Source organism: Fusarium musae, chromosome 5, assembly GCF_019915245.1.
Source record: "Fusarium musae strain F31 chromosome 5, whole genome shotgun sequence".
In the NCBI taxonomy this organism is placed as follows: Eukaryota; Fungi; Ascomycota; class Sordariomycetes; order Hypocreales; family Nectriaceae; genus Fusarium; species Fusarium musae.
The window spans coordinates 397,742-421,596 of NC_058391.1; the positions used below are offsets into that span (position 1 = coordinate 397,742).

Here is a 23,855-nt window from a genome sequence, read left to right on the forward strand (position 1 = left end):
ATCAAGGTCTGATGTTTTCTCGCCTTTGTTGATGTCTTTAATTGACTGACGTGCTAAACCTGTGACACGCGACCCAGTATTAAAAGTGTCACTCTCAACCTCGTGGACCCTTTTTTTATCTCACCCACAATGGAGTCTCTTTTTCGCCGAGCTTTACACCGAGAAGCAGGGACTTCTACTTCTCCAGCTCCTGGGCCAGTGTTTTTCTGGCACAAGGTTAAGTTGACGAGACGATGGGATGCGGAGGTTTGGGCTGGGGTCTGGGGGAGGAGTTTTGATGCACGTTTTTGAGGAGGGGATTGATGAAGCTGGGGAAAATCGCCACTTGCGATGATCAACGTCAACTTCATGAAGTGAATCGCGAGTTATTAATTTCACGAGTGTGAATTATTTTCTTTTAGTCTCATTTTTGCTGCATTACTGACTGCGATGGTGGTTGTGGCTGTGAGCGCCCGTGGTGTTGATGCTCAATTAGAATGCGACCGTGAGTTCCCTACCTTCAGTATAGCGATGCCATATGGTACAATGCTTCGCTTCATATAACCCTGTCCTCATTCAGCTATATGAAAATTTTCACTAGTATTATCTCAATAGAGGCGCCACTGTCTAGCAGTGTGTCATTTGCAGGCAGTGATTCACAGTCCCTTAGGTGCCAGCCGTATCAGTGCAGAGCCAGCAATGCATGAACGGAAGCATGGAAATGTAACAGAATGCACGAGAAACGATCTTAATCATCAAGTATGTGTGAAACTTCATCCCGTGTAATGATTCACAAGTGTAAAGTGACAGCCTCACCCTCGTGTCAGTGCAAATGGCAGCTGATCAAGTCATCTCACGTCTCACCAAGCCATATCTTTCGTCATTCATTCTTCCCACGCTCCAACACTGCAATAACTCAACATAAGCTGCTAAAAATGGCAAGACATCACCATCTCCACGAACATCTTCACGACGCTGATCAACCGGACACTCCAACGATCAGAGGCCGTCCTCGACATTCAGACGATGACACCCCTGAAATAGAAGATGAACCGCGCACTGAAGAGACTGTAGTCAATGTCGTGGGCGAGCTGCCACGAAGCGGTTTGGTCATCTTTGATGACTGTGTCAGTCTCGTTCGCGTCGACAACCTCTCCGAAAGAGCACTTAATCGATGGCGTGAAGAAGAACAGCAACACCAACAAATCCTCCAAGAAACCCAACCCCAGAGCCAAATCCCTCCATCGATCTACGACGGCTCAGCCCCCATCCTCTCCAGTCCCCGCCTAACCCAAATCTCCCGCGCCTGCATCATCGCCTCAAACGGGTTCTACGTCGTCAACTGCGACACATCAGGACCTCAGGTAAACATCTGCTGGCGAGTCCCTGGGCCACGAAACATATGGCTCGCCAGACTGGCAGCTAGCCCAGATGGAAGCGATACAAATCGTACGCCGTCGATCACGCCGGGGATGACGCTGTCGTGCTTTCGGAGGGGGCCGTCGGGGGGTGAGTGCGCGTGGTCGATTATTATGGCCAAGTCTTGTGGGAACGTGCAAGAGAGGATTGAGCGTGGGGAGGGGGAGTTGGTGTTTGCTGAGCCGACTAGTGAGGAGGGTTTGGTTGCTTTTGGGAGGGCTGTTGGGATTGAGGTTTTTTGTTTGGGGTAGTGATGGTGATGGTAGCGTGGAACTGAGATTGCATTAGTGGATGAGGCATGAGAATGGCGCGCATATCGTGACATTGCTTGAAGATTGTTCGGCTTCTTCTCTCTTTTCTATTGTGGTATCGTGAGCGTTGGGAGTTGAAACAATTTGTCAAGACATCTCCTGCGAAGGCACATCAGAGGTCTCACACAGATTGTATAAGAAAGGGATAATGGGAGAATCAATATACGGCATTGAGGCCCGTTGAATCGTACCCCTCAATATCTCTTTGTATGCGTGAGGATGGCCGAGTGCGTTCATATCCTACACCCTCCGCCTTCGCACTGCCGACAGCCGTCCAAGTCCCCTCTCCTCTCTCTATCTCTTTCTTCTTCCTCCAATCTCTTCTCATCACAACACCGGCATACGGATCCTCAGCGTTAACATCGCCGACCTCGACAGTATGCGCACCAAGCGCAACAAGTCACGCGCGGAATGTCGCCGCAGGAATGCTCTGCGACGTGCCCAAAGCAATGAACAACAAAACATCGCGGTCCCCGGCCCTGTCAGGGCAGAAAGCGACGCTCCAACACGCCCGGAAGCTTCCAGTCAGAGCATAGGTGCGCAGAATGAGAGTCAGACTCCCCGAAATGATGCGCCTCTTCAAAGTGAAGCCACTCAACATGGCAATCCCCAACGCGACACGAGCCAGGGCGACCCCGGTCTCCAAGACTTCCGTCCCATTGTGCAGAATTACAATCTGCTACGCATTCTTCCAGTCATCGAGATCTCAAGTGATCCCACACTCTTCATCCGTAACCCTCGCAAAGATGGCCCTTAGAGTGACATCTGCGCTCGCGTACCTGGAATGTTCAACCACTGGGCTGCACGTGTCAGCTGCTACGACAGTTTCTACGATCTCTGGGACTTGATAGTCATGCACTCAGGCGAGGAGGAGCCGGAGGTCCATCTGTACCTTGCAAACTTCGGTGCAAGTTACACGTACAACAGGGACTTGGTGGCTCAAGAGCTGGTCCTGGATGAGCCTGCCAGCATCATCGCGTGGACAAATGACCCGTCTCCTGAGGTTGACTTTTCTCAAGTGACGATTGTTAAGACGACCACGGTCTCTACGACACCACTTCTTCCTTATCTTCGGCATATTCTGGGCCAAAAGGGTTCGAAGTGGCTGGTCTGAATGACGCCAAACTCTGGCATCACCTTTCAAGGGGTCTTTGTTGAGCACAAATGAGTACTGAAGGAGTTTTGGACGCATAAAAGGGATCAGTACGACTCATTTTCGAGAGAAGGTTAGCAGTCACGCCCCAAATTGCTGCTCAATGCTAACCGTTCGCAGAGGTTCTGTCGACGCAGCTTTGCCCTCACAGGCCCTTCGACAGTTGGTCGCTAGTGCACCAGACATACCGATACTGGGTCACGAGACTCTCGGGGAAGGGGTTTTCAAGGATTGTGGAACTTTATAGAGGCAGAAAATACTGGCAATAGAGGTCCCGGGACCGGTTGACTCCTTCTTTCATGATATCCTCCGAGTGGAAGGTCGCACTTGGAACTTACCTTAGGTAGGCACCTTAGTTGTTCTCAGTCAAATCACAAAGCCTTCTCGCATTCTCTCTCTCTCATCAAAGTCATCACCAATCTCTCGTTAAATCATCATACAAAAAGACCATCCACAATTGACAGCCAGAATCTTACCCTCCTAATCGGTCCCAGTGAATCAACAATGAATGGCAACCTTCCCCCTCCCGCAAAGTCAACGTCGGGTCCCCAAACCCGAGACACAGGCACACAAATCTGGAGAGTCTTTGTGATTCTCCTCCCCAACCGCCATTTGCAAATAGTCATCAATAACATACACCCCGGCGACCCTCCCCTTAACCACTACGCCGACTTCCAGAGCATAGACGAGATGCGAGCCGGTACTTCATTCCACGCCACTAGGCACAATATAAACATTCATTTGCACAGAATTCAGTTATTTGTTTATCCTGATGGGACTGATTTCGATGTCGTTGTGGAGAACCCGCATGGTCGCGCGCTATGGATCGTTGTCTAGGTTCCGCGGCCCCGTACCCGGCACCAGTAAGTCATCCATCCATTAAGGGGGGCTTGTATTGACACTAATGGCGTTTAGAGAAATTAGAGAAGACAGTGATGAATTTGATGATTCGGGGCTCGACTGAAGCGTTCACGATGTGAGTCGAGGTGTGCTGGCTTCTCATACGAGTCATCTGACATGATCTACAGGATACACCGCCGAGTTGAATTCTTTCTACCAGCGACCGAGTTCCGTTTCAGATATTGCAAAGGATTGGGGCAGTAACCGTGATATGAGAAGCCCGAGGACTCAGAGCACGAGAACAAGTGATAGTTTACAAGACATTCTTTGAAGACATGGGTAGACAATATACGACAGCGAATTGTTTCATGCATTCTGACCATCTGACCCGTCTCTGAGAAAGAGCAATGCTCAACTGCACTGTGAACTCTTCCATTTCTTCTGACTCCTCCCTCCTCGCTCTCTTTTTCTCGAACCCACGGTCCAGCCAAATACTCTTCAATACATCAGTCGCCCTCATGAGCCCACGCTCAATGTCATCTCCCGGGCAGCACCTCGTCCCTCCATATGTCGATCCAACATCCGTCCATACAGCTCTGACCCTCATGCCGCGTTGTCTTTCTATCTCACAATGCTTCCTCTTTGTCAATCCCGTCCTTGAGAAAATGCCGTCGTGCCAAGTTGGGCCATGGACAAGCTCAGTTTCCTACCAAGCACTTGATCCAATCGCATCTGAGCAGGGCTGCAATTGCTTGGCTTCTTTCACATCTCCTTCGACCCATGAACCAAAGGTAACTCCCCAGGGTTCGATGTCCCGCGAATACGTACCAGGGTCAATTGAAGTAACATCGCCAGCTGTCCCTCCTCCATCTTGGTGAAGTACACCCAAGTGACACTCACTAACATCACAAGAACCACTGCCAATAAAAGACATTTATCCTTTCAGTTCTATTTCAGGCACTCTCAGTTCCAAAATAGCACAGACAAAGCAGCTCGTCCCTATTCCCATGCCATTCCCTGAAGTCCGCCCAAGCCAACAAAGAACCTCCCAACCCTCTAACAACCGTGCGTCCAGTCCCCCAATACTACACTCTCTCCAAACTCATCTCACATCGATCCCAGACCGTCCAAACCATAACGATTTATTATATGAACTCCCTATCCTCCTCTCTCCTCCTATCTTTCAGCATAAAGTAAGAAACATGAAGCTCACACTCGCTACACTGACTCTCGTCGCACTCACGGCTGCTACTCCCCCTCCTGAGCCGGTTGTTCTCAAACCGGTTCCTGAGAAGGCTAGTAGTGGTTGCTATCACTAGTATGTCTCTCCCCCCTATCTACGCCATGTCGTCAGTCCAAATTCAAGTCGTCTCGCAACCTCTGCCTCGAGCCCAACCACTACACTGATCTCCAGCATCCTTGCAACTTCAATGTCAATCCACTAACGATATCAGCATAATTCCCAAGCCAAACAACTGCTGTCTTCCTCGTCTCTGCGCCTGCAAAGATGGTACGTCTCCCCTCTCCCTCCCTTATCCCTGTTCATCCCTGCTCTCCCTTCTACTATCTCAGAATACATCCTAACCAGCATCAGGTAACTACTACCAATTCAACGAAGACGCATGGAAACAAAAGATGAACGGATGTGATCCACCCTGGGGCTATCTCGGAAAGAAAATGCACGACATGCCCAGCTTCTGCTGTCGAGGATGGAAAGCCCCCAAGCCTGTATTTCCCGCGTAACCCCTGTATTAGTCCATTCTGATTCTTCTCCTCTTACTCTCATTGATATCACATTTATAAATCTTTTACTTCCTCCTCCTTCTGTCTCTCCTTAGCCTTCTCATTCTCCTCGTCCTTATCATCCTCCGTCGCCGCCTTACAGCTCACAACTCCCCCTGCGATCCCTCCCAACTCCTCACCACTCCCCAACCACGGCCCAGCGCTATAATTCGCCTCTACACCCGCATACACAAACCACCCACTCACAGGCTGCGCCATGACTCCACCCGGCGTATTCCTCTTCTCCACGCCAACGTTGCCTGCTACGAGAAACGCTGGGGTGTCGACGCCTTCTGAGGGGTAGTTCTTCATTGTCAGGGGCGCTTTGGCGTAGCCGATGCTGATGTCGGAGAGGGTGATGGGGATGTAGCTTTGTCCGTCGATTGTGAGGGACCAGTCGTTGGGGAAGATGCCCATTTCAACCTCTTCAGCTTTCTCCTCCTCTTTCTTGGCCTCTTCGACCTTCTCTGCGGACTCTTCGTCATCCTCGTCCCAGTTATCATACCAATCCTCATAAACTCCCCTAACCTTCCCATCACGATCCCAGTACATAAATCCCGTAATCCACCCCGAAACATCCCACTCACTCGCCCCCTCACCACAAGACCACTTCTTCTTCGCCCTAACAATCTGCTCCCAAAACAACTTCCTCTCCCCATCACTCTCACCTCCATCAGTATCAGCATCCCAGGAACTAACAAACCTCTTCATAATCGGCCTCAACCTCTCCGCAAAACCCCCCGCCTCATCCCCAAACTCCTTCAACATCTCAACCTTCTCTCCCAGCTTAACCCAATCCTCCCTCTCCCCCAGAAGCGTAACACTCGGTATTCCACACACCATCATGCCCTCATACTCAAAGAAATGCTGCATCAGCCCCATCATCAACACCGTAGCCGTAACGTCATCCTGCACAGTCGAGGTGCTAAAACCAGGCTTTATCCAATCCAACAACCACCCCGTCTTGACCCTACTCTGTATCTCCCCCCTGAACGCACCGATGATACCATCCCACGAAAACCCTTCCACTGTAATCTTCTCGCGCCCAGAGTGATCAACGAATAAATGCCGAAGAGTTTCAGAGTGAATACTCATATACACATTCATCTGCGCCAGAACCTCAAACCAGATTTCATCAGGGCGTAGGATGAGATGCTCATGCTTAGCCCACGCCTCAACGGCACCCCTCACAAAGCCATCCGACGAGGGGAATACATTTCGTTCTGAGAGGTCGTCAAATGATGATGCGAGCAGTGAGGCTGTGTTCTCGGCTTCTTCTGGACAGCTCCGCGAGAATAGATCTGCAGCTGATGTAGCGATACCTGACGCGGTGAAGGGCAATGGGTCGACGCGGTTGACTTGGATGGTGATTGAGGCGGTGGCCAGGCCAGCCAGCCACAGCGCTCTGAGCATCGTATACGAAGGAGTTTCTTCTCTTGGATATCCTCTTTCGTGTGTGTATACCGTGGGGCGATCAAGGTTGGTGTGGGTATGCAAAGCGTGGCCTGATGCAAGATTACGGACCTCCCGATCGGACGGTTCAAGGTTAAAAAGGGGTCGCACTAGCGGCTCTTAGTGGAGTTGTCTAGGGAACTGGGCCGAATTCCATCTCATGATAACGACGTATGCCGCAGACTATCATAGCAAATGAGAAGTTGGTCCTCAGACTATTCATGGTGAGTTTCTCAGTCTATTTCTGACGAATGAGAAATTTGTTTTGGGGCATTGTTGACGGGATCGGATCTCCGTTGGCGACGTATCGAGATATGATCCCGGCTGCTACAGGGGAACGCAACATCCGATCTCCGTTGGTATCAGTATCAGTGCAGATGCAGGGTAGGACATGCGACAATTGGCAATTGACGAGATTAATTAATTGGGCATGTCAACGTGAGCATCGTCATGTTGGGCCGTGATTTATGCCATAAGGCCCGATGGTCAAATGCCTCATCTTGCCACTATTCACAGTCTAGGAAAGCAAGATAACATCAGACATTAGTACAAGATGTCAAAATACTCTCAGCAACAAGTATTCTAAACTTACGCTAAGTTTACCTAAATCTTCTTATCATTTAGGATCAAGGTCCTAAGTGTTATTTCCTCACCTAGTCTAGCAAGTCTCTCTCCATCGTTATCTCACCTTACCATTCAGATCAGTCACCAATCACAGTAATCACAATGCATTGTTCACGAAAGTAGTTGAGCAACCGATGTATTCAGTGCTATCAATCTATAATCATGCCTAAGGCTCGAATTGAATCCCAGTCCTTTCCTGCGCCATGCTGCCATTGAAGCAAATTGTATGTCATATCTCGTAAAACGCCATGCCATGCCACTTCATACCCGTGGCTCCATCTCTTCTAGTTAATCGCACCGAATGAAAATCGCTTATTCCTCAGCACTGTCGGCCTGGACGCGCTGCACAACGTTGACCAATTGAGGGAAGATCTTCTCGTTGTCCTGAATGCCGCAGACCTGCTTGACAACGTCCTCGGGGCCGTTCTCGGACATGATCTCGGCGAGCTGCTTGGACTCCTCGTCATCGGGGACATCCTGGAAGCGGAAGGCCATCTCGATAGCGTCGAGGAGGTACTTGATGGGCTGATCGTTCTCAGCGAGCTCAGCAGCAGGGCCGATGAATCGCTCCTTGCGAGAAAGCTTTCGGAGGGGAGCACGGCCAACGCGCTCGACGGCATCCTCAAGATGGGGGTTGCCAATTCGCTTGATGATCTTCTCGACGTAAGCGGCCTGGGCCTCCTCGTCAATAGCGTGCTTGGAGACGATCAGGTTCTTGGTCTCCATAAGTGCACCGCGAACCTCAGCCATGATGTCCTTGTCCTGGAGAGCATCGTAGACAGTGCGCTTTCTTCGGTTGTAACCATGGTAGGCAGCGGTGGCGTGGCCAGTGTTGACAGTGAAGAGCTTGCGCTCAATGAAGGGCTCAAGGTTGTCAACCCAGTTGATGCCCTTGATGTCGGGAATGCCAACATCCTCAAAGGGAGTGCGGTCAACGACCCACTCAAAGAACTTCTCGAGTGTCACGTCAAGACCAGCATCGGGGTCCTGAGCGGGAACGATTCTGTCAATAGCAGAGTTGGCGTATCGGGCGCGGAGGTGGTGGTCCTCAAGACGAGAGGCATCAGTGTTGTTCTTGATGTGCTCGGCAAGGGTATCAGTGGCACCGATGGCGTTCTCGCAGGCAATGACATGCAGGGGAGACTCTTCTGTTGATCGGCGGTCAATACCCTTGGCGATGACAGGGGCGATAAACTTGAGGATGTTGGGACCGACTGAGCAGGTGACGATCTCAGCTGTGCGGATGGTCTCAATCAGGTCCTCCTCGTGTGTCCTCGAGTTGATGGCCTTGTAATTTGTGATGGTGTTCTCGACGGTAGCTTCAGAGCCGACTTCGATGACGCGGTATGAGGGAGTGTTGTTGAGTTGGTTGACGATTGAGTCGTTGACATCAGCGAAGACGACATCGTAGCCAGAGTTGTGAAGGAAGCAGGCAACAAAGCCACGGCCTGAGTAGTTAGCATAAGAGGCTAGAGCGTGTAGCGATGGAGGACATACCGATATTGCCAGCGCCAAAGTGAACAGCAGTCTTGCCCATGATTGCAGTTGTGTGGGGTTGATGTGTAAGTGGGATTGTGAGTATGTAAGAAGGTCTCAGATGTAAGAGTGCGAATGCCTCAAATAGGAAGCAATAGAAGAGAGGTGTTTAGGAGTTGAAAGTGGTGATGGATGGAATGGAATGGATGAAAACGGTGACCGTATCGAGGGGGGGAGAAGACGAGTTTATATGGATGTCTAGACCAAAGCCATCCATCCATCCACCTTGTCTCTTCGAGGGTGAGTGACGATGACGGGAAGGGGATCCATTGATGCCATCATGGTACGTACTGTACATTACTGTGTCGTTCCTGCCCTGGTCAAGACTGGGTTATGGGTCCGGTCTGGTCTGGCAGGTCCCACCGAGTCAAGTTTGAGTTCAACCCGGGCAAGTGGAGACTCATGCCAAGTACAGCCCCCAGCCCAGACTCACTCACGGGCAGTCACAGCCTGTCTAGCCCGTACAGTACAGTACATTACGGTTGTATCAGTACCTGTATCTGTACCATGCCATCATCGGTACAGTGGACTCTCCTTTTTGGTGACCTCAGCACTCTGACTCTTATTCTGGGCGCCGTCTGTTTGTCAAACAACCATCCGACACTCTAGCCCGTGTGCATCCCAGCGATGATCCATTGGACGGTCTCTCTCTGTCGTCTCTTTCTGTTATCATTACACCGTAGCCTCGCCGAACCGTATCCATATCTCGTCAGTTGAAGACACAGAGTAGACAGATCAGTAACATGCTCACTCATACATGACAACTGTTCAACAGGCCTCCAATAAGCTGACAAACAAATAAGAGCCACTAGACATCAACGAACCAACTTCGCCATGTGGTGGATCAACCCCCTCTACCGTTTCACCGACCGTAACTGGTGAAGCCCGCCTCCACTGCCTTACGGAGGTTATCCGGCGCTCTGCAGGGTGTTCGCACAGGGGGGCCCGGGGTTGTTCTGCATGCATGTAACCTCACCAGGCTCACCTCACCTCTGCCCGAAAGTGCCTCTTCTGGTAGACGGAAAGGGACCCTGTCTCACGCCACATGCTTTCATTTTTCAGGGTACTCTCATTAACATCGCCACGACTACGGATACAGTATTTACCCTGACTTTCATCATCTTGATTCTTTTCACGAGATATATACTGCAAATAAGGTAGAAACAATGACTAAACCTAGAATCATCTAGATACTCCTCGATCCGTGCAAAAAAGTGGATATTTCTTGTCATGTAAACCGTTTTCGCGTCAATCCCACCTCTGACGTCGACTCTCTGCATCGTGGGTCACCTTGAAAGCAGACAGACTGTGGTTTTTTCCCCCTCCAACTAACGCAGTGCAACACTAACTAAACAGTGTTACCTCCAGAACCTAACACCCCAGGTTTTCCACAATTCTCTTTTTCTCTGGGGCAGTCAATTGACATCACTTTGTTCAATATCACGATGACTTTCGATCTATCGTGTTTTTCTCCTATTTTATGACCTCTTCTAATATCCATGTTCAATTCCCCCTTTTAATTCCATTTTTATGATTTAATCATCACCATCATATGTTTTCAGAGCATCGTCGGTATTTCGGCCATTCCCCTCCGTCTGAGCCCCCAAACAAGGGTTCCCTCTCTGTTCGCCTTTTTCTTTGTTCCTCACGATGCAGGCAGGGGTGTGGAGATGCGGGACATCGAATTAGACGGCGCTCACGGCGGCTTTTCGCGTGTGTCCCTTTTTTTTGAGGCTAGCCAAAGTGACTGATGATGATGAGTTGAAACGGGCGTCATGCATGTGAAGACTTTCGGCAATGCTTGGGGTATCACACATGCAAAATATTCCGGTGCAGTAACAACACGAAATCTAGACTGTTCAGGTTCGTGTAGCACGTGTAATATGTAGAGATAGTGATAGGGCTTGTGGCATCTCGTGCTCTGTGTTACTGTCTCGTGGTCTAGTACCTGTAATCACAAGTAAACAAATATCGTTATCATCTGTGTTGTAACTGCATCCGTCAGATACGGGCGCTATTGTTTTACTCTCCCGATGAAGTTCAAACTGCATACTAATACGTCATATCCTACATCCAGGGTTACCCTCCCCTCCCCCTCCCCCTCCCTTGAGCCTCTGTTTTTTCCAGGGGTCAAACGGATCATTTCTGCCACCGTATTCATTTCTCTACCGTAGAATCACCGATACCATGCCACTATTCAAGCATAATTCCCTCAACCTCAAACTGGCTCACTTTTGAGGGCGTATTCTACCTCAGTGCGCTTTGAGGCATTTCGCATTTCGGATCAAGTCGTAACCCTTTTCCGTTCGGCCCTCAACCCCGACGAACCCGCTTCCGTTCTAGCATAGCCTCCCTCCGTAGATAACGCTGCAGCGAATCAACCGTCAGTGGATCAACAGCAGCCAAGCTGCCACCGTTCAAACTGTTTAGCGCCGTATTCTGATTGGTGATGCCTTCAGTTATCTTCGGTCGGTTACCGCGGGACCTGTTGATCTGGGAAAGGGAAACTGTATCTCTTCAGGCTGAATCTAGTTGTCTATACGACTCGACAAATTTCGGAACTCAATTCCAAGCCCGTCATCTTCATCTCTATCTTCATGTTCACCAAGACAATGTAATAGAGGTGAAACCGTTTGTTACTGTCTCTCATCTCGAGGGTCTAGGGGTCCAAGCCACCATCCCTCACCGATGTAGCATAGCATATCTCCAACCAAGAAATTTTTAAAGAGAACCACCCAAACATCTCGTCATCGACGCGTGAACGAGAACATCGTGAAAAGCCTCAAGTTTCTCGACGTCAGAGGCCGTCACCCACTCACACTAACCAATGGCAAAAATCCTTCCGTGCCTTGTTGTATTGCGTTAGTGTGAGTGGAGTTAAAGTCTGACGGAATCAGAACGGGCTCGCAGTTTGCGTTCGTGGGATTGATTGGTAGAGATGTAGTTCGCTTTGACTGCGGCTTATTCAGATGCAATCACTGCATGCAAATGCTCGCTTCGGATGCCGTGACTTGCAATGACGATCTTGTTTCCAGAGATCGTCACTATTCAACCCAGACTCAGAAAAGAAACGTGTTGTTTCCCGACATGAGCCGAATCAACTCCCGTGCACAGTAAATATCGTGATAAGGCCAACGTCAACATCAAACATCACAGCACCTTCAGCATCTAGACCCAACACTCTCCCCTCAGCCAACACCTGCGCCTTGATAGGTAGTAATCTCCATTTCCCCGCCCTCCATCTTACACTCCTGCACTTCATGTCTGGGGATTCCCTCCCCCGCGATAAAAAGCACCGTTATAACCCCGATGTGATAAGTCTCTGCGTGATATATCTCATAAACATGCCACCTTATACACCCTCAGAAGAGGTATTATCCCCTCTTCCCCATATTCCCCCGCAAAACTCCACATGCTTGAACCTCACCTGCTCGTCTCACCATTGACCCTAAACGAGTCAATGTTCTTCCATAGGAAACACAGCACTCTCAATGCACCTGGACTCTAATGGCATTAATGCTCTCAAAACGTGGCAGGCTCTTGACACTGTCTACTGGACCGATATACGCAGATGCATTTACTCAAGTAGCGACACTACCCAAAGCGTAAATACGTACATCTGCCGGAGACACGGAACCTCGAGACAAAACACTCATTTGACCGAGGTATCTTGTTCCACGTGTCTTTAATATAATTCCCAACTGATAAGGTGTTGCGATTTGATATGTATGTAAATGTGAGAAATCGCGCAGGTGCATGGTATGGTATATTTTGTGCCGTCCTCTCGTGCCGTGTTTTGACGTTGCAATGGAACAGACATCTGAGTATAACAAGGAAATCTGAAAAAAGACATACAGATAATCCCGATACACAGCGGTCGATACTACATTGCTCTCTTCATCATACTTACGGGTACTTTCGCGTGTCGACATGTACAGAGACATCATACCCATGCACAACTTACAAGATGCATCCAGGAAACAGGCCGTCAAACTTATTCATGCTATCTTTAATCATTATCAACATCGTTCCACTCGCTACCCATTAACACTCCGTCCTCCTTTTTTTTAGTTACCATACTTCTTGAACGCTCCAATCAGTCCACCAGTAGAAGCATCGTGTCCCTCACCATTGCCCGCCTCATCAAGCTCCTTAAGAATCTTCTTGGCCAGGACCTTGCCCAGCTCAACACCCCACTGGTCAAAGCTGTTGATGTCCCAGATAGCACCCTCGGTGAAAGTGAGGTGCTCATAGTACACGATCAGGGCACCCAGCTCGGCGGGACCAATGGCGCCGCCGACAAGGATGGACGTCGTGGGTCGGTTTCCAAGGAAGCGCTTGTGAGGGACAAGCTCCTCGGGTGTACCCTCGGCACGGACCTGATCGTCTGTCTTGCCGACCATGAGAGCCTCAGCCTGGGCGAAGTAGTTGGAGGCTAGCATCTTCTGGTGGAGGTTGTCGCTGACAGGGTTGTGGGACTTGGCAGCGAGGATGAAGTCGGTGGGGATCAGCTTGGTGCCTTGGTGGACGAGCTGGAAGAAGGAGTGCTGAGCATTGGTGCAGGGCTCGCCGAAGAGAATGGGGCCTGGGACGTTAGCTGGGTTTCATGCACGAGGTTATCCACTTACCAGTGGTGTACTTGGCAGAAGATCCATCAGAGGTGATGGTCTTTCCGTTGGACTCCATGGAGAGCTGCTGGAGGTAGGCAGGGAATCGGTGGAGGTATTGGTCGAAGCTATAATTGTTAGTCTGCACTCGCATAGCATATTCTGACCACTTACGGAGCAACAAGGTGAGTCTGAGCCTGGAAAAAGTCAGAGTACCAGACACTCAAGAGACCACCAAGAAGAGGAATGTTGTCCTTGAGAGGAGTCTCGCGGAAGTGCTTATCCATGGCATGAGCACCGCTAAGGAACTTGTGGAAGTTGTCGAAGCCAACGTAGAGAGCAATGCTCAGACCAATGGCACTCCAGACAGAGTATCGACCACCGACCCAGCTCTCAAAGCCAAACATGTTCTTGCTGTCGATGCCAAACTTGGTAACCTCCTCCTCGTTGGTGGAAAGAGCAACAAAGTGCTTGGCGATATCGCCCTTGTTGTCAGTCTTTTCGAGGAACCACTTCTTGGCTGTGTTGGCGTTGGTGGTGGTCTCTGCGGTGGTGAAGGTTTTGGAGGCGATGAGGAAGAGGGTGGTCTCGGGATCAGAGTTCTTGAGGGCCTCGGCGATGTGAGTTCCGTCAATGTTGGAGACAAAGTGAAGAGTCATGTCGTCAGCGCCGTAGTGCTTGAGAGCTTCGGTGACCATGACAGGGCCGCTGCGAGATGTCAGTCTAGTACTATCGAAGGATTCGAGCGTCTTACAGATCAGAACCACCAATACCAATGTTGATGATGGTTGTGAGCTTCTTGCCAGTATATCCCTTCCACTCTCCACTTCGAACCTGCTCAGAAAACTCCTTCATGTGCTCAAGAACCTCATTGACACCACCCTTTGTGTTCATGACATCAACACCATCAACCTTCATATCCCAACCGCTGACATTTCGCAGAGCAGTGTGGTACACGGCGCGACCCTCGGTGAAGTTGATCTTCTCGCCGGCAAACATGGCATCGCGCTTCTTCTCAACGCCAGCCTGCTCGGCGAGCTTGATGAGGAGGTCGAGGGTCTCATCTGTGAGGAAGTTCTTGGAGAAGTCGAAGAGGATCTCGGAGGACACGCCGTCGGAGGTAAAGGTTCGGGTGAAGCGGTCGAATCTCTGGGGGTCGGAAGCGAATGCCTCCTTGAGGACGAAGGACTTGCCGACGCTGTCGCGATGGGCCTGGAGGTCAGACCAGGCGGGGAGAGTGTTTGCGGGGGCCATATTGATGCTTTGTAGGGATAGTGATGGGGGGATAAGGATGGAGGTGATGGAAAGAAGAGAAGAAATATCAGATCAGAAAAAGAGTGGGAGGGGAAATGAGGTTATGTCTCTGAATTGTCTTGGGTGCGTCTCATGGCAAGGTAGAGCTCCGATGGATTCCAAAGCCAATGGAGGGGGAGGGGAAGAGCAGAGAGCGGCATGGGCGGACGTGGAGTGGGGGCTCCAATTCATCATCCCACTTGAACCATGATCAATTCTTTCTTGTTCTACAGGGACAGTCTATTAATTGATACTATCATGATGCCACTTTATTACATTTGAGGTCAATGATGTGACATTTTTTTTATCACTCATATCCTCAATTCCTCTCTGTCGCTGTATCTCTGTCTGGCTGTCAGTCAGTCAGTCAGTCAGTCAGTCAGTAACCCCTCCAATGACAGCATGACGCTACACCATGCTTTCCAAGCTAAAAACAAGAGCTCTTCAACAGCTTATACCTTTAAGCCCCGCCTTACTTAACAATTTTTACCAAATTTACAAATCATCAAGGTTGGCTGACTGACCTTTTCCAAATCTTTTCGTCATGTCTCCATAATCATATTAGCCTCTTCTTCTTTTTATCCTGCATGCGTCATAATCCCAGTGGAGGCTCTACAGTACAGGGCCTCCGGTTATGCCGCGCACTCGCCGTGGTTCCTCCGGCTGAGACACCGAAGACAGCTTATTTATCGTGAGATATCAGTATCAGTTGCCTGGCATATCCTAGCTGGAGATCTATGCAGCTTTAGGATAGTGTCTCATCAATAGAAAAGACTGACTGTAAACTGAATACAGCATAGACCAGCAACGTAGTAATTTCTCGATATCCTCACCGAGCTGACTCTCACCTTTCCCCCAACACCGGCAATCTCTCCGATCTCAGCCTCAATTAAAACTTTTCCACTTCACTTCAGCCTATAGCCTAGCCTAGACTCTTAAAGCATGCATGGGTTGTCATGATATCCCTCATCCATCATAAACACCCCCAACCTTTTCCGAAAAAGCCTCATGGAGACCCCAAACCTGAATGGAATTCCGGGGCGTGACATTTGACTTGGACCCTGTTACGACTCGAAAAATAACGCCTTTCTCAATAGCTCACTTGGCCGAGTGGTTAAGGCGGCAGACTTAAGCTCTCAACTGCTGAGGATTCTGCTACATTTAATGTGCGCAGGTTCGAACCCTGCAGTGAGCATTGCTTTTTGCATTTTGTCCTTCTTCTCCGTCTGTCTGTCTGTTGCCGATTGTTGTTGGTTGGTGTTGTGGCGAATGTTGTTTGAAAGTCAATCAGAGTCGGCTACTGAACATCGTTGCGCGGGAACGTTAGAACTTGAACATAAAATTGATCAGTTATGGTCTCGGGTTCGAGTGCAAGGTAATGGTCTCTTCAGGCCAGTTGCAGAGTTAGGTCTGCGTTGGCGTCGAAAGACAATGAAGCAAGGCGTGAGGTCTCATTGTCCATACTAACCTCACGAACAATGATCGAAACAATACCCATTGTCACGAATGATGAAGAGTGCACAATAAACAGCAGTCACCAATACATACTCACGGAAAGACATCTACATTGACAGAATGACATATCCACAGAACTAACGAGTGTAAGATCAAACTCCAACACGCCAAAGCAAATAAAGGCTTCTTATCTACATTCATCCTCTAGGTTTCCACCTCCTAGGTTGTCCTTATCATGGCTTACACGTGTTCCCTCCCCTCCTCTGCCGGCTCATCGACAAGACTGATACCATGTCCGAGTCAGCCAGTCCTGCTCGCTGTCTACCCTTTATTCCTCATCCAGCCCAGTGACCTATCGGTTATCTGTCAAACTACCGACGAACGATGGATCCTTGACACTGCCGCCTGCATCTCCGAGTCCAGCGATCGGACGGTTGTAGCTGAATCCTTGGAATTGGTTTTGCATGGTTTGAGAGAGCATGGGGCCCTCGACGTAGGAATCTTGAGGGGCTTCGGATGTGAATTCGGGGTCAAAGTTGGCAGTATCCAGAGCGTCAGCCTAAAAATGTCAGTAGGGTTTATCTCGATTCGCATGGGGATACATACCACACTGGGCTTGAATGTAGGCTCGTACTTGCGCTGTAGAAGCTTCCTCCAGTCAATAGCATGGAAGAAAGGATGCGCCTTAATCTCAGCTGATCCATTGGCACCAAGTCGCTCCTCAGGGTTGCGGTTCAAAAGCTTGGTGAGGAGATCCTTGGCAGCTGGGGGAACCACATCAGAGAAGTGAAGAGGCTCTGATAGAATCTTGCGGTACATCTCGTTGGTGTTCTCGTCGTAGAAAGGTGGCAGACCTGTCAACATCTCATACAGCAAAACACCAAGAGTCCACCAATCGACTGTCTTGTTGTAACCTTGACCCATTAACAGCTCTGGGGCGAGGTACTCGGGTGTACCACAGAATGTGTTGGTACGGTCCTCATCCTTCATATCAAGCTTGCAAAGACCAAAGTCGCAAAGAGCGATATGGCCTTGGTAATCCAGAAGAATGTTCTCGGGCTTGAGATCTCTGTAAATGACGCTGAAGCCGTGCAGACATTCCAGGGCGCACAGAAGCTCAGCAGTGTAAAAGCGGGATCGGTTGACGTCAAATCGGTGCTCCTTTTGCAAGTGGTGGAACAGCTCGCCTCCGTTGACAAAGGCGAGAACAAAGTAAAGCTTCTCCGGTGACTGGAAACTGAACTTGAGAGGTACGATAAAAGGGTTATTGATCTGTGCCAGCACAGATCGCTCGGCGAGTGTATGGGCGACTTCGGATCGCGAGATAATGTGCGCCTTTCGGATGGTCTTGAGAGCGTAGATTCGGTTCGTGTCCTTCTTGCGTACCTGCATGACCTTGCCGAAACTGCCCTTGCCGACGACCTTGAGTAGTTCAAAGTCCTCAATCTTGAGCTTACCTGCTCGAGTCTCGACATACTCGACACCAACCTTGATTCTGCCTGTTCCATACTGCACGTCGACCCACTCGGCACCTTGGTGGCCATTGCGCGCTGCGTGCTCAGCAGCAGCCTTCTCGCGGTCCTTCTTGCTGGCCTTAGGGTCCTCCACGTATTGCTGTCTCTCTTCGAATCGGGGGTTGATGCGGACAACACCAAGGAAGATATCCTGGCTTCGTCCAGATCCGGGTGGCGCATTCGGGTTGCGCATGTACAGGTGGATGACGAGCTCCGTCACTCTTGACACATCGAACTTGTACTGGGTGTTTCCACCGGCCCACAAAGGGTTCTCGGGGTTTCCATCGACCGAATTGACAAAGACCTGGACCTTGTCGAAATCGAGGAGGGCGTATGGCATGTACTTTCCAGAAATTCGACCGTGGTTGGTGGGAATGCCGTTAAAGCCGCCTGCTGAAGAGTGCGGTCGGTTACTGCCGTTAACAAATGATCCGGCGACACGTTGTGAAGATCCTGGTCGAACAGAGCCAGACATTCCAAGGGCGTTGGACGAAGACATCGATCCTTGGTGTGACGAGGCAAAAGCACTTCGGTGCTGCTCAGGAAGAGAAAAGCCTTGACCTTCGTGGAGGGTGACAACGAGGATACCGGGCTTCGGAGGCTTAACAACAGGTGCCTGTGTCATGGCCTCAGAGGCAGCTGTTCAAGTCAGATACTGACGTTACTCCAGTCCAATCTGCTCACCTATGGCACTTTCCGTTGTAGGCGTAACAGCGCCGCTAGCCTGGCCATCCTTTTCCTTTTCGGTGATGGTTGAAGTAGAGGGGGATCGAGAGAAAGGGCTCAAGGATTGACCCAGATGGGTTTCCTTTAACTCTGATGGATGTTAGTGATGCGACAGATATCGGACATAAAGACGTACTCTTGGTAAGCTTCCAAGACATTGTTGTTGATGTCAACGAGGTATTTGATGGTTGGGGTCAAAGATCGACAGTCAACAAGTGTTGCAGGATCGAAGGGTCAAGCAACGAGTGTTCACTGCGCGCTGACAAACTCCTGATCAAGCAGGAGGCTGATGGCGTGGCAGAGTGTTCAACAAATGGATGATTTGTAACCCCGCATGCGTGGAAGCGTAAACCGGCCGCTGTTTGGATGGGTGAAGGATCGCAAGTCGACGAGACGAAAAGGACACTGTGCGCCGACTGATTGGGAAGGGAAAGGAGGTTCAAATTGAACAAAAGATGGCAGAGGTTGAATATGAGGAGGAGGCGAAGCACAAGAGCCCGAGACAAGACCAGCCGAGATATGAATGAGGTGGATACGGGGGATGGATGGGAGAAGGGGATTACTATGACATCCAAGGCCCATTGGGCGGCAGCAGAAAAGGTGGATCTTCCCGCAGGCAGCCCGCACTGTGAGCTAGGGTCGATGGTAGTGCTGTTCTGGTGCTGGAAACACAGTGTCTCAGCCTGCGACACAGGAGCTCAGACTGTGGAGATGGTCTGGAGTAATCCCTGAGGTCGATTTTAAGCCACAGCCACGGGCTCTAGCTTTGTTGATCAGCTAGAGAATGAGCCTAGAGCGAGCCAGCCAAATAATCCATAACATAAGGGGTAAATGAGAAGGAGAAGCGAGACTAGTTCATAAACAATGTCATTAATGCCCAAGCAGAGGCAGCCAGAGAGTGTCAATTGGTGTACAGTGTATATTGTTGATATGGTTGATGTGAAGCAACCAACTCGTTGTACAGCCACACTTTTCATCATGTACGAAGACGACGCGTGTCGAGAATCTTGGCTGAATTGTGGAGGATCTATAAACAGATCAGAACATTTTTGGCAATTCTCAATATGAGAAGTTTGTCTAAGGATTGTCAAAACTCATCTTTACATGGCCAAATATGTAAAGCTGTGGTGTGCAAGTAATGCTGTAGTTGAACGATATCAAGGAGCGTGCCAACAATCGACCTCACTCAACAGATTCGAACAATTTAACCATGGAAGTCAATTAAGTAAGGAAAAAGGGGTGAAAAAGGAACAATAACCAACTCAATTCTTTTCAAGCACCAATACATAATACCAATCTCATGAACCTAGCTCTGGCTGTTCTCATCTACCCTACGTCCCCCTTTTCTGGAGCATCCCTGATACGAAGGGATAAGGAGGTGGAGCCTGACACTTCAGGCCAACACCACATCCATGGCCAGCCTGTCAAGAGCCGCAGGACACATTTCGGGGAGCTCCAAATCGATATACACAAGCTCAAGCTTTGTCAATTCAAACACCACGATTGATGATTAACGTTTGACACTCTGTCTTTTTTTCTTTTACTTCCCCCGCCAAACTCTGTGCACTTGCGACAACTGTCATCCCGCATGGTAGCCTCCTTCAGGGATTCTTAACTTCGACCCCACCACCTCAATATCACCGCCCTTGCTGGACAGCTTGCATCTTCAACTGCGCAACGCGACAGCGACGACACACGACAAGATGAAGCTAGACGTCAAGGTCAGTTTGGGGATTTGCTGAGTGCGCCTGATGATTAGCGTGGTGCTATTCAAAGCGAGCGCACTCAATATCTGCGGCGGCAGCTTGTGCGAATCTGAGCTGACACGTTTCGCAATACAGCGCCAGCTCTACGCTCGCAGTGAGCGAGTTAAGGGCATTGACTTTCACCCTCACGAGCCATGGATTCTCACAACCCTCTACAGCGGTATGTCGAGGGCCTCGCAGCTCGAGATCCAGTGCTGACAGTATAGGCCACGTCTACATCTGGTCCCACGAAACCCAACAGATCGTCAAGACGTTTGAGCTCACCGATGTCCCCGTTCGCGCCGGTCGATTCATCGCCAGGAAAAACTGGATTGTCTGCGGTTCCGATGATTTCCAACTACGAGTCTACAATTACAACACCTCCGAGAAGATCACCTCCTTCGAGGCGCACCCCGACTACATTCGAGCCATCGCCGTTCACCCCACACAGCCGTTCGTCTTGACTGCCTCAGATGACATGACTATCAAGCTTTGGGATTGGGAGAAGGGTTGGAAGTGTGTGCAGGTCTTTGAGGGCCATGGTCACTATGTCATGGGTCTGGCCATCAACCCCAAGGATACAAACACCTTTGCTTCGGCTTGTCTTGATCGAACTGTCAAGATCTGGAGTCTTGGTTCTTCTACTCCCAACTTCACCCTCGAAGCACATGAGACCAAGGGTGTCAACCACGTCGATTACTACCCTCACTCCGACAAGCCCTACCTCCTCACCACATCTGACGACCGAACTGTCAAGATTTGGGATTACACTACAAAGTCCCTGATCGCTACTCTCGAAGGCCACACCAACAACGTTTCGTTTGCCTGCTATCACCCCGAATTGCCCGTCATCATTTCCGGTTCCGAGGACGGTACGATAAGAATATGGCACGCCAACACCTACCGATTCGAGCAATCCCTCAACTACAGTCTAGAGCGAGCTTGGTGTGTCTCGTATCAAAAGGGCAAGCAGGGTGTCGCTGTTGGTTTCGATGATGGTGCTGTTGTCGTCAAGCTTGGTCGCGAGGAGCCCGCTGTTTCCATGGATGCATCCGGCAAGCTCATCTGGGCTCGACACAACGAGGTTGTCTCTTCAATCATCAAGGGAGGAGGTATGTACACATGTCTGTACCAGTACTGGATTAAGCTAACGAGACAGATGCCTCTATCAAGGACAACGAGCCAATCTCCCTCCCCACCAAGGATCTCGGTACCTGCGAAGTCTACCCCCAAACGCTTATCCACTCCCCCAACGGTCGATTCGTCGCTGTCTGCGGTGATGGCGAATACATCATCTACACTGCCCTCGCCTGGCGAAACAAGGCTTTCGGTTCAGCACTCGACTTTGTCTGGGCCTCCAAGGACAACAGCAATGACTTTGCCATCCGAGAGTCAGCCATGAGCGTCAAGATCTTTAAGAACTTTCAAGAGAAGACCGGCGGTCTCGATGTTGGTTTCCAGGCTGAGAGACTCCATGGCGGTGTTCTTCTCGGTGTCACAGGTCAAGGTGGTGTCTCCTTCTTTGACTGGGCTACCGGTGGTCTCGTTCGAAGAATTGAGGTTGAGCCCAAGCAGGTCTATTGGTCTGATAGCGGCGAGTTGGTGGCAATTGCTTGTGAGGATACCTTTTACGTTCTTCGATTCTCTCGCGAGAACTACGTCGAGGCTGTCCAGTCTGGAGATGTTGAGGAGGATGGTGTCGAGGCTGCCTTTGAGGTCATCACTGACATCAGCGAGTCGTATGTCCCCCGTCCCCCTTTAATCTGCCGTGCTAACAATATAGTGTCCGAACTGGCGAATGGATCGGCGACTGCTTCATCTACACCAACAGCACCAACCGACTCAACTACCTTGTTGGCGACCAGACCTACACTGTCTCCCACTTCGACAAGCCCCAGTACATCCTGGGCTACATTCAGCGCGATTCTCGAATTTACCTTGCCGACAAGGATGTCAACGTCACTTCCTTCGGCCTGTCTCTTCCCGTTCTCGAGTACCAGACTCTTGTCCTCCGAGATGATATGGAGACAGCTGCTGAGCTGCTACCAACAATTCCCCACGACCAACTCAACAAGATTGCGCGATTCTTGGAAGGCCAAGGCCATAAGGAGCTTGCCTTGGAGGTTGCGACAGATCCTGAGCACAAGTTTGAGCTTGCACTGGCATTGAATGAGCTCGCTATCGCTTTGGACCTTGCTCGTGAGGCTGATGCCGACCACAAGTGGAAGACTGTTGGTGACGCTGCTCTATCAGCTTGGGATGTCGCCCTTGCTGCTGAGTGCTTCACTCACGCCAAAGATCTAGGATCCCTCTTGCTTCTCCACTCATCAACAGGCGACCGCGATGGTCTCGCTGCCCTCGCCGCTCAAGCACAAGAAGCCGGCTCTCACAACGTCGCCTTCTCATGCCAATGGCTCCTCGGCAACATCGAAGCCTGCACAAAGATCCTCACCGAGACAGGCCGCCTCGCCGAAGCCGTCCTCTTCTCCCAGACCTACCAGCCCAGCCTGACTGTACCGGTAGTACACGAGTGGAAGGAGAACCTGGAGAAGAACAAGAAGGGCAGGGTAGCCAAGCTGATCGGTGTTCCCGGCGAGGACGACGAGCTCTTCCCTGAGTGGGATGAGTGGCTCAAGCTTGAGAAGGAGGGCGGTGTGAAAGTGGCGGAGCCCGTTAATGGACAGAAGGCTGAGAGCGAGCCGGAAGCTGAGGAGGAGGAGAGTGAGGAGGACGAGGAATAAGTGATATGTGCTTTTTATGCTTAGATGGCTGGTGTAGAAAAGGATTGGTCATTTCGTCAGGGTTGCTATGGCATCAATGAGTATAATGAAAAGAAACATGGCAGTTATTTGTGATGTATGGAGCCGTGATGTTATTGATATGAGGTCTTGTGGCATTGATGACATGGCTGTTGGTGAACGGGGGCTCAGATGTGCCTGTGGAGTGGCTTTATTGAAGGCAAGCCTCAACTGGATCCCGAAATGGGGTTGATTTTGAGCGCAATGTTCAATCTTGATTCTAGGGGGTTTGATCTGTATCGAAGCTGTACGAGCTGAAGATAAGGCTGAGGGATCTCAAAGGGGATACTGTGCCGTAGACTTGCAGCTTTAGTCACCTTGTGTAAGTCAACCGACACTCACAAACTCCAAAGAATAAATGATTGCGATCTTTTTATTTACTACCCACCACCAAACACTGCAATTGCCAATATCATTAGTATAGTCCACCAACAAAGAATGATAACTGACTGCTCACTCCCACTATCTCCATCACCCCAAGCCTCTCAGTACTGCCATCCCTTGGAACTCCCCCCAGGACATCCAGACGTCCCATACACACCACCCACAATCCAAAGAATCATATCCACAAACGCCCAGACGCCCACTCCACCAAGAGTGAATAGTTTGAACACAGCGAGA

General features: G+C 50.2%; 6 protein-coding genes and 1 non-coding gene across 7 annotated transcripts; 3 read left to right on the forward strand and 4 right to left on the reverse strand.

Moving 5' to 3' along the window:
- Positions 1-2,088: 2,088 nt before the first annotated feature.
- On the forward strand, positions 2,089-2,466 carry J7337_006485 (uncharacterized protein; the record flags this gene model as incomplete). The annotated part of the gene is made up of 1 exon (XM_044824148.1): positions 2,089-2,466. One exon carries the CDS (start codon positions 2,089-2,091, stop codon positions 2,464-2,466), a length of 378 nt encoding a protein of 125 aa, XP_044679805.1.
- A 3,033-nt stretch (positions 2,467-5,499) lies between these two features.
- On the reverse strand, positions 5,500-6,897 carry J7337_006486 (uncharacterized protein; the record flags this gene model as incomplete). The annotated part of the gene is made up of 1 exon (XM_044824149.1): positions 5,500-6,897. One exon carries the CDS (start codon positions 6,895-6,897, stop codon positions 5,500-5,502), a length of 1,398 nt encoding a protein of 465 aa, XP_044679806.1.
- Positions 6,898-7,872: 975 nt separating this feature from the next.
- J7337_006487 (uncharacterized protein) lies at positions 7,873-9,097 on the reverse strand (the record flags this gene model as incomplete). The annotated part of the gene is made up of 2 exons (XM_044824150.1): positions 7,873-9,008; positions 9,058-9,097. 2 exons carry the CDS (start codon positions 9,095-9,097, stop codon positions 7,873-7,875), a joined length of 1,176 nt encoding a protein of 391 aa, XP_044679807.1.
- A 4,066-nt stretch (positions 9,098-13,163) lies between these two features.
- PGI1 (glucose-6-phosphate isomerase) lies at positions 13,164-14,957 on the reverse strand (the record flags this gene model as incomplete). The annotated part of the gene is made up of 4 exons (XM_044824151.1): positions 13,164-13,681; positions 13,725-13,831; positions 13,878-14,411; positions 14,458-14,957. The coding sequence occupies 4 exons, from the start codon at positions 14,955-14,957 to the stop codon at positions 13,164-13,166; spliced, it is 1,659 nt and encodes a 552-aa protein (XP_044679808.1).
- A 1,135-nt stretch (positions 14,958-16,092) lies between these two features.
- On the forward strand, positions 16,093-16,191 carry J7337_006489. Its single transcript has one exon. It is a non-coding gene; the product is annotated as a tRNA-Leu (tRNA).
- A 612-nt stretch (positions 16,192-16,803) lies between these two features.
- Positions 16,804-18,849, reverse strand: J7337_006490 (uncharacterized protein; the record flags this gene model as incomplete). The annotated part of the gene is made up of 4 exons (XM_044824152.1): positions 16,804-17,010; positions 17,058-18,604; positions 18,650-18,781; positions 18,828-18,849. 4 exons carry the CDS (start codon positions 18,847-18,849, stop codon positions 16,804-16,806), a joined length of 1,908 nt encoding a protein of 635 aa, XP_044679809.1.
- A 1,545-nt stretch (positions 18,850-20,394) lies between these two features.
- J7337_006491 (uncharacterized protein) lies at positions 20,395-23,177 on the forward strand (the record flags this gene model as incomplete). The annotated part of the gene is made up of 5 exons (XM_044824153.1): positions 20,395-20,412; positions 20,533-20,617; positions 20,664-21,548; positions 21,596-22,175; positions 22,220-23,177. 5 exons carry the CDS (start codon positions 20,395-20,397, stop codon positions 23,175-23,177), a joined length of 2,526 nt encoding a protein of 841 aa, XP_044679810.1.
- Between the last annotated feature and the right edge of the window lie 678 nt (positions 23,178-23,855).